Source organism: Drosophila willistoni, chromosome 3R (genome assembly GCF_018902025.1).
Source record: "Drosophila willistoni isolate 14030-0811.24 chromosome 3R, UCI_dwil_1.1, whole genome shotgun sequence".
NCBI lineage: Eukaryota > Metazoa > Arthropoda > Insecta > Diptera > Drosophilidae > Drosophila > Drosophila willistoni.
The window spans coordinates 26,124,232-26,142,081 of NC_061086.1; the positions used below are offsets into that span (position 1 = coordinate 26,124,232).

The following is a 17,850-nucleotide window of genomic DNA, read 5'->3' on the forward strand; positions in this document are numbered from 1 at the left end:
ACTGCTTGATATAAATTTCGAGCAATAAATTATGGGTAGAAGTCTTGTTTTTTTTTCTTCTGTTTTGTATGTGTTTGCTTGCTGTGGGTTGTGCCCAATGAACTGGCAAAGTGGCTTTGACATGGTCCATGGCCATAACTTAATCCTGTCTGTCCTATAAGTCGACCTTTATCAACATCAACATGAACATCATCAACAGCCGCAGTAGCAACAGCTCATCAACAAATACAGCATTCTTTATTTGACAAGCGACAAAGAGAAATTTTGAATTTGCATACACCGCGTAAACGTAATATGTTTGAACTTCTTTGCCCATCCCATCTGCTCTGTGTGTGTGTGTGTGTGTGTTTGTCTGTTATCTAGAGAGAGCCAATAAAACCTATTGTCAGTCCAACACAAGAGCTTCTGACGTCTGTGACCCACTTTCTCAGTAAAAATAATTTGAATTTTAAATAATGAAGTCGCAAATATGCCAGTGCATGTGTTATCACCATCCAAAATCACAACTTTGCCATTATTTTTTGGGTTTGGACTCACATTCCCAAGTGCCAGCTGCCAGTTGCCACATTCATTGTGCAGAACAAGGCAAAATCACACAAACACACACACACACACAGAAACAGAGAGTATTATTTTGGTAAAATGCAGCCAACTGGGTAAAACTAAATGAATTATATTACCCTTGCCAGGCATTTCATATACAATATGTATAGAGCTAACTTTCTTCTTCTTTTTCTCTTTTTTATTTTGTCAGCTTAAGCTAAATCTTTAAAGTGCCTTGAGGAGCTATAGCATTGTGACATATTTTTCATGTTCTTTTTTTTATATTTAATACTTTTAAGAAAAGATTTTAATTTTCTTTGAATGTCAGAGCCAACGCTTAACAAAATTTATTAATTCTGCTGCAACGCTTAACTCAAAAAGCGATTATTTAGTTGGTTTAAAATTTAAATTCAGTAGTCTTAAATATTTTGTCTTAAGCTAAATCTGCAATGAAAAATCTTTGTGGTTATTGAAATATTTATTCAGAAAATTTGATCAGATTTTCTGCTTTTTATAACTACTTTTATAAATACTCTTAAAATTAATTTTTGAAAGACTCAAAATCTAGTTAAATCCATTTTATCAAACTACTTTTAATAGTTTGAAATTTAGCAAATTTAGCAGAATAACTTCTTGATCATTGAAGCCTCATTTTAAACCCATGTAATTTTTATAACTTTTTTTGATATTTTCAACAGACTTGAGGTCTTTAGCATGGAGAAAGCCTTTTAGATTAACGACAATGTCGTTCTTATTGGAATGAAACCTTCAGTTTTGGTCCTTTGCTTTAATTACTACCTTATTTACCCTATATTTAGTTTAGAGACCTCTCTTCCTATTATTAATACTATGGTATCTGCATCATAGGTATCTGTTTTTTTGAACTGATCGGACACTTGAACTTTCAGGCCATAATCTTGGCCTAAAGTAAGTAAAAAGTTGAAACCAGTCCAGTCAAGGCGCCTGGATCAGCCTTTTTTCACATAAATTGAATGATATTTTTGTGGTTTTAAATATTAATGCCCTTGTCAGATATTAGAACTAGAACTATTTTCCCTCATAGATGGCAACTTAAGCTTTAAAAGTGCCTACAAGAGCCTCGAGCAAAGTTTAGCTAGAACATCAAAAACTATTGCCTACTTATGAGCACTCATTATGTCTTGTCCGGGGGAAATGAGGAAACGAATTATAATACTAAACAAATAAAAGTAACTTGAATAAGTCACAGAGTGAGAGACCAGGCAAACAGTTAAACAGTCCGAGCAAAACTTTCTGACTAGCAAATCCATGTGAAAAGAACAAAGGCTGATAAATAATGCTACAAAGGCAAAAAGTGACAGCCAAATTTGTTTTGAAGACATTCGGGCCTGAGCTAATGAGCTCTTCTGAGTGTATGTAGAAGCTAGAGTTAAGCAAACGGAGCGCATAAACGTTCGAGGAAACCCAAATGAAAGCACATAACGCTGGCAAACCAAAACTTACTCAAATAGACAATGTGTAGAAGAGAACAGAGCAAAAACTGTGAAATGAAAAAGGGTCAAAAAAAAAAGAAGAGCCCAAAAAGAGACTTACTTACGAAGAGATTGAAAGAGAAGTTGGTTAGTGGTTGGAGGGCAGAGACAAAACAATGTAAGAAAAAGCCAAGAAAAATGAAACTCAATTGCCCCACACAAAACTGAGCGGCCATTGTTTTCTTAATTGAGTGCGCCCTCTGCCTATTCTGTGTTGAATTCTAGTGGCTAAATATGTGTGTGTGTGTGTGTGTTTGTGTTTGCTCAAGAGCAATTTGGAGTGACGTAGTGCCTCTCTGTCTCGCTTTGTCTCTTGCCTATCAATTGCATTACATTACAACTCAAGGCCCAATTTCTGATTTCTGTTGACTTTTTTTTGCCATGTCAATCAGTGAATGCCGGAAATGATGGAACTTCCAGTTCCTACTGATTTCACAGCTCGTCACACGGAAATTGCCAGCCTTATTTACGACTTCAACCGATATACACTTATTTCAAAAAAAAGGTATAAAATAAATCCATAAAAATATATGTATGTATGTATGTATGTATGAGTAGGTAGCATATTGCACTTGAAGCGTTTGCTCACCTTTTATTATATACATCCTATACATATTTGCATGCCCTAAGTCGATCCTCTTCAATGTCAGACTTAAGCTTCAAATGATTTATTCCGCTCACGTAGCAGTGCACATTTTGATTGCTGTCGCGTTGGCATGTAAATCTCCGTGCCATCCTCCAACCTCCTTTTTTCCACCTTCCTTCCTTCCACAAATGCCCACGTCAACACGCATAATCGCGCTTTTAATTTTACATAATAAAAATCCTGAATATCCTGGAAAAAACAGTAACGCCGACTAAATCTCTTCCTTGGGCAATAAATACGAGGGTCATTCAAAAGGTTGTTGGCAAACATTATCAGAAATCTGCTCATTGCCGAAATTGTTAATTAAAAGCTGCCTCATCTGACAAAGTTAACTCAGTATTGTTTCAACGAAACTTGTGCTAAATCTGTGTTAAATTCTTATTGTTTTAATATTTACAATTATGTAATTAAAGAAATTATGACTACAAGGAAGAACAAAGTATTCGTTGAAGTATATTTTCAGTAGACAGATCTTCCAGTCTCTATATCTATTAAGACGCATATGTGACGTATGAAATTGGAGAAGATAAAAGTCAGGCATATAATTAAATTGAATTAGTGCAAAACGAACAAAAATTAAGTACAATTGCGTCTTGCTCAAGACTTTTTGTTCTCAAGGATATCTCTAGAAAAAGTAGAAAAACGTTATTGTTTTTTTTTGTAATATAAAATAAACCAATTTCAGCATATCACAAAAATTGGCAAACTTTTGGCATAACTTTTTACGATATTCTTTAGTATATTGAGTTAGAAAATTGTTTTGTTGCTTTGCCTGTGATTGCCTTGTTGCCTTTTCCTTTTTGTTTGGTAAGTAAACCTTTAATAACTTTATTCGTTTCATTTTTCTTATGACCCAAGTTCCTATTAATTAACTAACATTAAAACAAACATTGATGGTCATTTATTATTCACTTACCTTTTCATCACTTTTGGCCAGCGAAAGAAATCTAAAATGTTTTACCAATTTATGAATAAATGTGTCAAGCTATAAATGGCAAAAATTGACAAACCGTAAACTTCAGATAAGGCCAACGACCCTGAGTTGATTTGGCCATCATTTCGTCTGCCATTCTGTCTGTCTATTGACCGTCACTCAGCAATAGCTATCTCAGTTTTGACAAGGGCATGGCAAAATTTAATATAAATAAGCGCCAACTTTTAGAGAAATATTTTTATTTTTATTCGAACTTGTTTATCGAAGAAATGTGAGAAAAAAATTGAAGTCAAAAAAAAATAGATTGAAGAAACTTTTAGTAAAAACTCTTCTTCAGGTGGACTTTCAAATTAAAGTCGTTTAATGAAATGAAATGGCATTATAGATTCCATTATAATTTATTTTGAAATCATACTAAAAGTATTACAATTGTGTTTAAGTTTTGTCGATTTCTGACTGTTGTTTCCCTTGTTTCTTTTCGCTGTTGCCTGTGTAAACATTCCTAATTGCAAAAACAACAACAAACAAAACGGAAGAGAAAATATTTGTAACAAAGCAAAATGAAGACAAAATATTTGCATGCTGTTTCTTTTTTTTCACTTTAGTTGATGGGGCGTGGTCAGTACTGCCCCAAATTCTTATTATGTTTGTTATTTTTACTTGGTTTTACTTATTTTATTTTCCATTGGTCACCGTATACATATGCAAAGGCACGTACAAAATGTCAGAAGCTTTCGTTATGCAAAATTTTACTTGGGCAGAAAGTCCAAAGAAATGTTGCCGAAATTCTGGCAAAGACTACAAAATACTTGGTTCCTTTAAAACATTTTTTAAAGAATTTGACTTTATATAAGAATAACATAAATAAGAAATATTCATGCTGTAACTTGTTGGAAACTTTTCATTACGATATCATCAAAAAAACGTTGTAAGTAAGTCAAGCCTTACAGCAAATAAAAGAAGAGTTTTGGGAACAAATGGAAGGTGAGACCAAGTGATTAGTTCTCTCAGTTTTGGCGGTTTTTCAGTCGTTGATTGATGAAAAGATGATCAGGAATTGTTGTTGGCCGCATGTTGGCCATTCTAGTTCATTGCGGTCAAGTCTGGCCAAGCCTTTGTACTGAAGCGTCGAAGCGCTAATGCCCTAGATGAGAAAATGGCGCAGTGGAAAATTGGAAAACGAAACAAAACAATGAAAGATATTAATTACTTGTCTAGGCGAGATGCCACAAATATCAGTTGGCCACATGCTCTCTAGGAGGTCAAGGGTTAAGCCCACACACAGAGACACAGAAATTGCTTGTTAGAACATGCAACTCATTATTGAAATTATAAATAATGTATACAAAGTGGAAGCTAACCACCCGGCTAAGTGACTGGCTGGCTGACTGACTGACTGACTGTCTAAACGATGCTGACTGAACCAATTTGAATACAAATTTTGCTCATAAATATATATAAGCAGACGTTGGAAGGCGCCAGCTCGTAACTTTTTGGCCCCAAAACTAGCAACATAAAACAAATAATCGACACACAAACAACAACTACTTAACAGCGTGTAACAACAACAACAACAACAACAGCAAGGAAGGGCGTCAGGTCAAGCATCAACAACCACCGACCCCGACCAAGAAACACTTTAACTTTTATGTTTTGGCCATTCTAAGATGTAGACAACAGCATAAAGGAAGAGAGATGGCTAAGCATTTATGTTGTTTGTTAATATTTAAACAAAAGTGTTTTTTCTTTCGCTTTTGCCTTTTGCTTCTTGTTTTTCTCCCATTTTTCCGTCTCTATGGCTTTTTGTTTTTGTGAGTTGCAACATATTTTCTTTTTGTATTGCCTACATTTCGGGGCCATCCGCCTTAGGTCATCATCATCATCATCTTCATCATGATTTTTCAGGGAATACTTTGGCATTTTACGTTTTGCGGGTGGCATAATTTACGCCACTAATTAAGTGGCTGCCAAGTTGTTAATAACAAAATGAATGGCAATTATTAACTCAAGAGAGAACCGAAAGAAGAATGCAAAACCCCAGAAAAACGAAGATAAAACTGTACGATATTTTGCCTTTTAAACATCTTCAAAATAACTTTCGTATCTTGCTTTGCATTTTGCTTGTCTAAGAGTGCTAAAAGTTTCTTAAGATTGGCTTAAAATCAGTTAATTTATAGGTGCAGGCAGCAGGTAAACACTCAGAACTGTTGGGACGTATAGAAAATAATCTGCAATTATTAATTTAATTAATTGGTTTTCAGAGTAAAACGCTGACGCTGCTTCCATGGGTAACCCAAAACCCAATTATGCCAGGCTTAAAATCAGGAATGGTTGGTTTTTCCCTCGTTTACACTATTTAGCATATTGCTTTATGGAAAACCATCCCGTGTAACTATAATAAATTAAACAATTTGGCTTTTCAGGAATTTATTAAAACCAGCAATGGATATTTTTGCAATTAGTTAAGCTCATCAATTGGTAATTGAATCGCAATTAAATCAATGCAATGCAGAGTGAAGTGAATAGGTTTTGTTTATCCGATTGCCATTACTAGATAATTATATGTATTTTAAGCACAATCACTAACAAATACAACTTGGGAATAGAACAAGACGAAGCCATGCGTCTGGCATTGCCAACTAGGGCCAACTACAACCTGGACTGGCAATTTCAATTAGTTTTGCGGTTGCTTCTGCCACGATCTGCCTTTTCCCTACAGTACGTGCAGTAAGTTTGCCCTTTGGCTTCTATATATACCTACATAAATATGTATGTATGACATACAGTACTGCAAAGTGGGGTTGGGTGTGTGTGTGTGTGTGGTGGGCGTGGTTGGCCAATTGTGCGCATAAATTGTGGCATATTGTAGTCTTCTCGTCTCCGTATGTGTGTGTGTGTGGTGTGTGCGGAGCACTTAACGGATTGCAGCGGCTGCCTGTTTGCGCTTTTGGCAATCATTAAATATTTAACACCTACTTGCCATGCACAGCTGGCAGCAACGAGAACCTTCAGTTCTTCTCAACTCAGCATGGCGAGAAATTAAAGCACAAAAACTAGGGGGAAAAAAGGACAGTGAAAAAACACAAATTGTTAACATTTTGCTTCACTCAAAAGCTAACACGTCTACAGGTAACCTGACTCGTAATTTACTTCAATCTCATGTGCTGTAGGAAATCTCTATAAATCTCAATGAGCATTCTTGCCATGCAATTGGGAATTTCACACTGTTCCCTCCCAGACCCTAGTTTAGTATCCTTTTTCTTTTAGGATATAAAAAGGGAAGTATTCAGGTTGCAGAAATGTTTATGTTAAATTATATCCTGGATTTGTGAAGGTCCTTATCCTTTCATCTGTTGTAGCAGGCTAGTTACAATTTGATTTATTTGAACATTGGAAAACATTTAGAACCTTTTCCGAAATATTTCCACAAATAGCTTGGTCCAAGGATCCAAAAATATCTAGACTCTGCGTCCCTATCTATTTCTTAACCAGATCTTTTAATCCTTAATTTTATTACAATTATTTCTACATTATGAAAGAGTATAAGCTGGTTAAACTATCTAGATTTAATTGACATTTAAATTTATGCCAACATTGACATTCTACTTGATTTTTTGTTTATTTTTTTATTGATTATATTTCCTACTATTAGTTTTTGTTTGATTGCCTTTTATAGCTGATTATTTTTGCATAACTCATCCTTGTTCTGTATCCTTCTCCTTCTCACACACACTGCTTGTCATTGATTTTATATTTATTGAGATTAAAATTATTCATTTTACGTGCATAATTATGATGACTTAATTGTTTGCATAATTATGGAAGTGGAAAACAAAAATAAAAAAATATGCGACAAATTATTGTTGCAAATAAATCAAAGTTATAATTTATTTTATTTAATTAAATTAAAAATTTACATTTGCAAAAAAACAAGGTTAAATTTAAAGAAAGAAAGTCTTAACTAACTTTCTAACCGAGAAAGGAAAATATTTTATATAAATAATGGAAGATGTGATCAAATAAAATTAGAAGGAGAAAAGTCTCGATTAATATTATCGGAATTATATACACAACTATTTATTCGTAGAAGTTATTAAACGATTGATTACTACCGAATAAATCCATTTATTGTTTCTCTGCCTCTTTCCTACAACCATTGCAACACCTACACTGTCACACACACACATAAACGTACTCATGTGCCAACTTATGGCAAATAGAAATAGTAATGGAGAGGAGTAGGAAAGTTATGAAACGCTTTGCGGTTCTTTGCTGCCGCTGAGCCACGAAAAGAGTGAGAGAGAGTGCAGTTCAGTGAGCAAAAAAATGCTCCCACGCTTTGCGGTTCTTCGCTGCCGCTGAGCTACGAAGGGAGGGAGTTCTCTACGGTTCTTCTCTTGCTGGCTTCGCTGACTACCAGGTGATTAAGAAAAAGAGAGAAAGCAGATCAGTGAGAGAGCTATTCTCCCACTTGGCGCTGGCGCTACCTCTGCCAATGCCCCTATAAAAGTAGCTGCAGCTGTGGGAGCGACTATAAAAGTAGCTGCTGTTAATGGGGCGCGGTAAGTAAAATCATATTCATTTTAAATTGTCCATTTGGATTTTTATCTTTGGATACACAATCAACTTTCGAATTATTTCTTCAGAAATTATTTAACTGGATTGTTGGCAGTCTTCAAAGATTTAATCAATGTTTTGGGTAAGTGGAACTTTTCCGATGCATTGCCATCTCTAACTAATCAGTTCTCTCAACTCCAGTGCTAACAAATGCAATACTAATAAATAAAAGAATGTAGTGTTTTTATGATCCAACTAGAACAACAACAATCCAACAATCCAACTAAAAATTAAATTTTTGCATTATTCGAATGTGCTTAAAAAGAACAATAATTGATAAAAAAATGGGTTTGCTTGAAAGAGAATCAATAAAATCACAAAACCTTCTCTCTAATTAAGTCTTAAAGTGTTTAGAAAGTCATGTCTGGGCATAATTTCATTAGATGACTACCCCACATACTAAAATGAAGTCAATAAATTTGTTTAGTGAAAATTATTTCTCCACTGTCCTTTGTCCTGTCAGCCAAGTCTCGCCCTTACTCTCACACCACAATTGGGCGAAATCATTTACTCTGTTTTTATAAGCAATTTATCTTTTCGGCTTGACAATAAAACAGCAAAAAAAATATACAAAAGCACCAGCAAATAGAAGAAGTACAAACAAAACTGCCAACGAGTTCAGTTCGAGAAGAATATATTGTATGAACATTGCAAGGATAGCTTACACATACATACATAGAAAGAAACAAATACACATAAAGTAAAATGGAAACATCAACTCGAAAAGTCATCAATGGGCAAAAAAGGAAAAACAATGATAAAAAAAATAAAAGCAACAAAAAAGCATTGGCATAAAGACACACAAACACTCACATTTCGGCATTTGGTATATGTATGTGTATGTTTGCTTTGCCCCCGCCTTTCGACACTCCTCTCTCGTAAAAACACATATAAATAAAGACAATGACAACAGCAATGATCGACAATAAAGCAAAATGAATGAGTGACTGAAATGAGTGCAGTGTTTCAATTCGATTTGTGATGAATAAAATCAACGAAACAATCATTTGGATAATCTCATTTTACTGTCAACTGAGTAGAATAAAAGAATTAGACCTTGGAAAATAAATATCTGAGCTAATTTAGACCTTAATTAGAACATACAAAGAAACATACAACTCGAACTCACCTCGCCCGTGCCTGAAAAGGGCTTTTCGTTTCCATTTGAATTTACTTTTTTTTCTATAAACTTAAAGATTTAGGTCTTTAAAATCTTTTGAAAATTAACTGAATTTGAGTCTTTTAATTTGAAGAAATTGCAACCTAGAAGTATGCAACAAAAACTTTCATTCAAAGTCAATACAACAAATGGATTAGAAACTTAAACTTTTTTAATATAGAAATCTATAGATCATTGGGAAATGAGATAAGATAGAAGATAAGATAAGAAATATGATTCATTTGATTCATTTTTTTAATCAATTATGGGAAAACTGCAACTAGAGAAATGATTTAAGAAATCTTTTCAAAATTGGACTTAATATAGGTTTATTTTGTACTTTCCAAAGTTCCAGCGAAAGTTTTTAGTAACTTCAGGGCAGATTTTAGATTTACGAGGTGTTTGGACAAAAAACAGATAGTAGACTTAACTAGATCAAGGTAATTTTCAGATAACCAATATTATTTACACACCTAAAAGGGTTTATAGTATTTTTTTTTAGAGAGACAGACCAGTACCTCTCTCACACTCAATGCCATCGCCTTTGACATTATTTTCTATTTTGAATCTAGTAAAAATGTAAAAAAACGCTTTTAAGTAGAAAATCTCACCACACAATATTTCTCGCTCTTCTTGGTGCATTCCTTCAGATAGAGATGGGCAATATCTTTGGTATAGTTGGTGCAGGGCGTAATGGAACCGACACCCTCATTATACTGTCCACACATATGACACTTGAGACCGTCGGCGAATCCAAAGTTGCCGCTGCACAAGATGATGGCCATCAAGAGGGCGGCAACTGCAACAGTTGCTCGGCTCGATTTGAATAGATGCATGGTAGATGCTGTTGAAGTAGTGGAAGTTGTCGATGTGCGGCAAGCGGATGTTGCTGATGATGTTGCTGATGAGACGGACTCATCATCGTTGAGGGCAACGGCGGTGACAGCGGCTTTTGTTGGCATTGCTTCTTGGTTAGACTGCGACATTTTCATATGAGTTCGGGTTCTGACCTTTGACACTCAATACACACACTGATATACACACACGCACACACTCACTCACTCACACACACTGACTGAAGCCGTGTGCACTCACTGAAATTGCAATTTTCCCTTTGTTTCTTGTTGAGGGTTTTGGCTCGTTGTCGCGTATTTTGTTTTTGTCGGCCTTTTGTTTCTTTTGGTGGTTATTTGATTAATATTTGTTGTTGTAGTTGCTGCTGCTTCTTTTTACAAATTATTTTTTATGTTTTCCCCTTTGTGTTGGTGTTGCTGTTGTTCAAATTTGACGGACATTTACCTTATTCAGATTGCTAAAGGTCACATATAGAGACACACAAAATCATGTAAATATAGTAAATTTATCAGTTGCGATAAAATATAAAAAAAATAAGTGAGTAAAGAATTTTTTAAATCCTTTATCACGATTTCCCCAAACCCTGTTTTTAATAATATTTTTTTTAAATATAAACTCAATTGTTTAAAAATAAAATGTAATGTGATCTTTACATGAAAATTAAATTTAAAAAAAAAACGAATTTTTCAGTTATTTAACTAATTGAGTATAACTTATATTTCTGTTGGAGTTGCGTGAATGGAAAATCCAAGGAAATTCGATCCTTTTTCTAGAAATTTTCAGCTGGTTTCAGATTTCCTACATGCGAAATTAAATTAAGCATTGACTTTATTAAAGTCGTTAGAAAATTCTATAAGTTTCTGGTAGATTGTTATTTAAAAAGTCGATTGGGTTAAGAGCTTAGAAAGGTAATCTTCTCTTTGTTAAACTTGGAACTCCAAAATGAAAAATAAAGTACGCTAAAAAGACAATAATTTATTTATCCATGTGGAATTTAGAGATTGTTAAATAAATGTTTATTTAGACTCATTTTTAATATAGGCCCATGTATTGTTTCTTACTTAGACACAATTGGTTCCACCTAAACTACTTAAGGAATTATTTCGTACATAAAGACGAACGAAATTGCCAAAATTTCAGATGTCCCAGAAGATAGTTTGAGTTACTCAATTATTTCATAAAGCTTACATGTGTTTCCCCTCTTAGTTGTCCTCCTAGTACATTTTGATATGATACATTTTGAATGTTATTGGTTTGCTATGCTTTTTGCGGTTACCAACATGACTAATCGCTAAACATTTTCGATTCGATTTCAAAATGCAGTTTTTTTTTAATCGCTTCAATAGAAGCTTTGGGAGTTGGGAGAGGAACTGCAGTTGCAACGAAAGTTGTCATGGCCCTGAGAAATGCACAATAAATGTTACAAATTGCCAAATGCGGCCGTTGCCACGCCCCAGCATCCAGTTTCAGGACCCAAATATTGCGCGATATATATATATATATATAGGTATGTCAAATACTTTGTGTGTGTGTGTATGTGTGTGTGGCACGTTTCTGAAAACTCAAAAAATTGTTTTCAAATTGCTTTTGTTATACGCTAAATGCATGTGACTGTATGTTTGTGTGTGTGTGGGTGTACGGGTGTGTGTGTGATGTGAGACTACGGCAAGTGGGTTAAAAAGTTCTCCTTTTACACATACATACATATATGCGTTTTCCACAAAATTCGGTACGTTTTTACAAAACAGCAGCCTAAAATTGTATTACAACAAGTTCAGTTCCACTTTGCCTACTTTTTGTGAGGTTTCCCTGATTTGATTCCATTTGATTTGATTTAGCAAATGTAAGTGGGACACAGGTATCGATGTATGTGTGTGTGGGTGGTGTATGTGTGTGTGTGTGTGGTTTGTGGTGGATCAATTTGGTGGCTTGCACTTGTGTGTCCCATCACTCAACTATCCGTTGGACCCCGCCAAAAACTAGCCAATTAACAAGTCAGTCGTTGAATATTTTTAATTAAATGAATGAATGCACTTGAACGCACACAGAGACACACACACACACACACACACTGGGTGACCCTCTGATAAATCCAAAAAAGAAAGGAAAAAAAGAAAACGAGACACGACCAAACAACACCAACAAGGGAAAGATCTTTTAAAGCATTTTAAAAAAGTTGTTATTAATTGTTTTTTACACTTTTTAGTTTATTAGTTTCAAACACAATTAAATAGTTTAGTTTTTGATTAAATTATTAAGTTAAGACACATTTCGAAATTTCAAATCTCAAACACCAACTGACCGTTGAAAACAAATTTCTGTTTTTAACTTTTGTTTAAGGTATCCGCTTAACACGTGCTGCACGTTTGAGTTGAATTCGTCGACTGCCAGCATCAGCCGAGGCAGAGGCAACAGCAGCAGCAGCAGCAGAGGCAACAGCAGCGGAGGAAGAGGATGACTGTGGATGGACCATGATGGGGACCATGCTTCATTCTCGTTACTCTGCGCGCGCACAACAACAAAGAGTCCCCCTCCCATATCAAAAAAAAATTGACTTAGTCAAACATATAGAAATCACTATAAAATGCAGCTTAGTCAGAGATATTTACTTGCGGGCAAGATCGGTTGGTTTAGATTATACATTGATCTTTAAAGAAATCTTATTTGGGAACATACAAAACGAAGCCTGAATGAATATTTAAAAGTTTATTCCAAGTTGTATTAATATTTTTGCAAAATGAGTTTATTATTTAAAGTTTTCAATCTTTTTGATATATAGAGAAACTCTATTATTCGAAATTATGTATGTGATGGGCTTAAAAACTTATTCCATTTTGTTTTAATTAGATTAAGTTAAATTGCAGTTTAGTATAAATTCCAAAATTCAAATTCTAAATTCAGATTTAATGCTTTTGAATGGATTGGCAAATAAATTTCTTTTGATTTAAATACATCAATTAAACAAAAGTGTATGAAGCAGAAAATATGTCGCAACAGTTTTTTAGATCAGTTGAAATCTCCAAATGAAAAACAATTGATTCTTGATCAAAGTTTTAAAAGTTAGCGATTTAGTCTCTATTCTATTTTCTCTATTCTCTATCTCTACTATTCTATAGATATTCAAATTATACATATTTTCTATCAAACACTATATATACTTGTGATATTATATGCAATTCAAAATAACTGACTGAAAGTTTTACATTCATTGAGTCTGAGCAAAAAGTTTGAGAGTATTTCTGGGTTTGTGTCTGGACTAAACATACTTTAAATTAACAAAAATTCATTTGTTACTTTAACATTAATTTAACAATAAGTGCACTTTTTTTTCGAAATCTTACAAAATAAAAATAAATAAATAAATTTTCCAGATAAATATATATTGTAATTTATAGAGAAACCTTTTTTTTAGTTAGTTAAATAACTTTTTTCCTCAATTTCTTTCAAATTTCAAATTGATACGTATGTTACAATTTTAACTATTTCTTTATTTTAAGCTAACATCAAAGTCCAAATCTAATCTAGAATATATCATCTGAACCATCCCCCCTTTTCTTGAGATTATCAAATCGAAGTGGATTAGCCATTAATAACCATTAATTGAGAAATCCCTCAAGGAAAGATTAACAATTTTAACTCAATGGGACAATCACAACGTAATGGCACCTTCTTATGAATTACGACTGTAAATTCGATTGAAATGCAAGTTGTTATCAGGCAACTCGAGAAAAATGGCCATCCTTCTTCTAGTTATACTATAAGTATTTGAAGTTCAAATGGCTTATCAAACTATAAATCAGAGTCCCACCTATGGAGTGGATCATTATCATTGAACGTGTCGCATTGGACTGATTGTCGAGTCATGACAGATAGATAGATACATATATTTGATTTATTTTGAGTGTTAACATGTCTCCTAACTACGCCAATATAATTTGATTCCTCTTAATCCAGTCAATATATTGGCTGACCTTGCAATAGACACCAGGATATGGGGCCACAGTGCAGGGCTTAATGCTCCAGGACACAATGCCAACCTGTCGATTCTCGTAGATTAGAGGACCGCCCGAATCGCCGCTACATTGTCCCTTGCCACCCTCGTCGACGCCGCCACAAATGTGATATTGGGGATCGGTGGAGCCATTGTGACGCTCTACACACTCCTCATCCGAATAGACCTTAAGTTGAACCTCCTGCAAAGTGTTCTGAATGGTGCCACCAGTCTAGGAAAGATAAGGAATAATAATTAGACTTAATTCAATTGAAAATTGGTGTCTTCCTTCCATCTTACAGCATTTAAGCCCCAACCGACGAGGACCCCATTACCACCAGCATCACTTTGAGGCGTGGCAAATTCAAATTCGGGCAATTGAACGGGGGCCAAGGTTACGTAATCGAATTTAAAGGGCTCTGCCACTTGCAACAGGGATATATCATTGGCATAATGGTTATTTGGATTATAATCCTCATGCTGAATAATCCTTTGAACGGCGACAATATTCGGGCCAGTTGCATTGATATTGGTCACACCATATTGGACAGTCAGCTGGTCGGCGGTGCGGCCGGCCGTGCAATGAGCTGCGGTCATTACAAATCGTGGGGAAACGATTGAACCACCGCAAGAATGCGAGCCAGAGGGACCACGTAGCGAGATCTGGAATTGAATTTCCTTCCTTAGATCTTAAATCCAATTGAGCTCTGGCCATTACTCACCACAAATGGATAACGTTCAATGCTGGAATCGGTGCCATTGACCACTCTACCAATGGGCGAAGATGGAGCCGCCTGGCATACGCTGGCCACTAATAAGCACAGGAGACCTGCAATTCCTACGTCTTGAACTGACAACATTTTCTCTTACTTCCCGACTTGTTAGAATTGGCGAATTGTGGCGGCATTTATACCCACTTTGTCGCATTGATAAAATTCAATTTATGATCAGCGATAGGAAAACCATGAAGATATGAAATAGTCGTGGTTGTATATATGTATATACTAAACAATTTTAATCAAATTAAATACAACAAACAGTAATAAATATATATGCATAAAGCATGGCGACCCGCCTGGGAATGTGTTTCTCCTCAAATAGAGCTTTAAATAGACAAATCGTTTGTGATGTGATAAAAGCAAATCAAATTAAAAAGGAGAAAATGGACAAATAATATGTAAAATAATAAGCCCCGTGTTAGAATACAAATATTTAACTTTGTGAGTGAGGATGAGAGATATAGCTAAGAATTGTCTACAATGGATCTACAAAAATACTCTACAAATGACGCACCAGGCGTCTAAGGTATAAATTGCTTTTGTCATCTATATATGTATATCTATGTATATATAATTAATATTCAGATTTGTTCTATTGGATGCTGCAACTGCGTACCGTAGATAGCTTTTGTTCCTCTTCATCCAAATGTTTAGTACTCAAAATGCTTTTAATGCTCTCCGCCTCTTTCATCCAAAACTCCAACTAAAAGAAGAGTAAACATTTGATGAATTCCAATCAATTGTACCCAGAACGTATCCCACCTGTTGCAGCAACAAATTGCGTCGTTCACCCTTTGGTTCATTATTTACGAATGGCACAAGTATGCCCAGAGCTGAGGTGTATGACTCCAGTGCGGCATCCAACTTGCGTTCGTAAAGATACAATTCGCCCTGGCGACCGATTTCTAGACCAGTCTTTAAGGACGGACTTGAGTTTGATAAGGCAACTGCAATAAAGTACAACAAATAATGAGAAGATGTATAAAATTACCTAACAAAGTGACAAGCAGTTACTCCAGCAGTCATTAAAAATATTTTGGACGTACATAATTGCTTATAGAGTGCATCTGGTTCCAGCATTTCTGAAATACACACATTGCTGGTCTGCGGCTGAGCAACTGCACCTACAGCTCCTGCTGGTGCTGCTGCTCCTGTTCCTGCTTGTGACGAGGATGGTCCCTTTTGTTGTCGCTCAGCCAATTGTCTGTACTCATCCTCAATGATGCAATTCTTAATCTCCTCAGCTCGTTTCATATAAGTTAGAGCTCGATTTCGCAATGCCTGACGCTTTGTGGCATCTGATTCTTCTGTTATTAATGGTACAAAATACTGCAATGCACTGCAGTAGAGATAATAGGCCTCTTTGTAATTATGCTTCTCATCGTATTCACATGCCTGTGTAACCAAATCAATGGCCTTCTTTAGCGTGTGTTCTGTGGGAAATGTTTTAAGGTCTAAAAACGGATGGGCAAAAAAATCCGCAAAACTAATGCGTGCCATTGGCTCATGGGCCAAGAGACGACGTAAGAGATCATGACACTCGTTACTAATACGAGCATTTGGTGGCAGTGTTATTGGTTCAGCATTCCGTATACGCAATAAGAGCTCATCAATGGTTCGTGAGCTATACGGAGCTTTGCCGAATAGGCACTCATACAAGATGACCCCGATACTCCATAGATCTGCTTTTGCATCATACTGATGTTTGCGTACAATTTCCGGTGCCATATACAATGGGGATCCCTTCAACTGTTGATTGATTTCACCCAATTTCAAGTGCTGGGCAAAGCTGGAAAACAAAAATAATTCCCTCAATATTTATAGTTTTCCAAATGAGTTGTAGGGAATATTTACCCAAAATCAGCAACTTTTAGGGACACATTATTAGCTCCTCGTGTGAGTAGCAAATTCTGCGGCTTGAGATCGAAATGGGAGACTTCATTGGATCGCATATACTGGACGGCAGCCGCCAGTTGTCGTAAAAAATAACGACACGTCGACTCCGGTAAGGCCTTTTTGGTGCGTATAAAAGCAGATAAATTTCCAGCGTTGCAATACTCGAGCACTATATAGATATTCCTATAAAACAGATGGAATATAAGATAGTTCAGAGCAAATAATTCAATGTTTATTTGTACTTGTCATCCCAGAAGAAATCCTGAAGTGTTACAATGTATTTGTGCTTGAGATCGCGCAGCAAACGAATTTCAGTTATTAAATTCTCCCTCGAGGACTGCGATAAGCTTGACATTTCCACATACTTGATAGCGTGATAAGTTCGCTGCTTCTGCAATTAAAGGCAAAATATAGATTAGTCCAAGTGTGTCATTAATATTCCTAAAAACTCATCCTACTTTGTGACGAGCCTTAAAGACTGTGGCATAGCTTCCTGCTCCAAGTTTCTCGAGTATTTCATAGTCCGTGATGCGCGGCAGTGACATGTGGATAAGGATATTGTGGTCATCTAAACGTCGGCGTGACTTAGTTTATCTTTTTATTTATTTATTTTTTTTTACTTATATGAACAATACAGCTCTACGGCGTTGCCAGTTGATAACAATTTTATTACTGATTTCAATTGATAAAATTTTGCCTGTTATCGATTAGTTCAAAAATTGTTCGTTTTCTAGTTGAAATTCATTAAAATCCATTAATGGCAATATCAAATAATAGAAAACAGAACGCATCAACGAGAATAAGAAAAACACACAAAATGTGTAGATACTGCAGGAATATAGACGAGTGAACAAGTTTCATGTACTTTTGACATTTTCAAATGTGCCGCGCTCTCTATCGATACACTTGTTGATTCCCC

The 17,850-nt window shown here is 35.4% G+C and overlaps 3 protein-coding genes across 5 annotated transcripts in view; all 3 read right to left on the reverse strand.

Moving 5' to 3' along the window:
• The window catches only part of LOC6648175, a 33,861-nt gene extending 23,277 nt beyond the window's left edge, over positions 1-10,584 (reverse strand). The window contains exon 1 of the mRNA XM_002069788.4: positions 10,022-10,584. Coding sequence (XP_002069824.3) covers positions 10,022-10,402 — 381 coding nt within the window. The 5' untranslated portion in view covers positions 10,403-10,584. The remainder of the gene's footprint in view (positions 1-10,021) is intronic.
• A 3,551-nt stretch (positions 10,585-14,135) lies between these two features.
• On the reverse strand, positions 14,136-15,132 carry LOC6647900 (chymotrypsin-2). Its single transcript, XM_002069787.4, has 3 exons — positions 14,979-15,132; positions 14,557-14,919; positions 14,136-14,488 (listed from the first exon to the last, which is right to left on the reverse strand). Exons 1-3 carry the CDS (start codon positions 15,114-15,116, stop codon positions 14,186-14,188), a joined length of 804 nt encoding a protein of 267 aa, XP_002069823.1. The 5' UTR covers positions 15,117-15,132; the 3' UTR covers positions 14,136-14,185.
• On the reverse strand, positions 15,120-17,601 carry LOC6647899 (serine/threonine-protein kinase ULK3). 3 transcript variants are annotated; one of them, XM_023178694.2, is made up of 7 exons: positions 17,390-17,600; positions 17,174-17,322; positions 16,890-17,114; positions 16,082-16,824; positions 15,798-15,982; positions 15,652-15,738; positions 15,120-15,172 (listed from the first exon to the last, which is right to left on the reverse strand). In XM_023178694.2, the coding sequence occupies exons 1-7, from the start codon at positions 17,474-17,476 to the stop codon at positions 15,164-15,166; spliced, it is 1,485 nt and encodes a 494-aa protein (XP_023034462.1). In that variant the 5' UTR covers positions 17,477-17,600; the 3' UTR covers positions 15,120-15,163. The 3 variants fall into 3 exon arrangements, with proteins under 3 accessions (XP_023034462.1, XP_023034460.1, XP_023034461.1); XM_023178692.2 differs by lacking the exon at positions 15,120-15,172 and adding an exon at positions 15,249-15,359 and having other exon boundaries at positions 17,390-17,601; XM_023178693.2 differs by lacking the exon at positions 15,120-15,172 and having other exon boundaries at positions 15,249-15,738.
• Between the last annotated feature and the right edge of the window lie 249 nt (positions 17,602-17,850).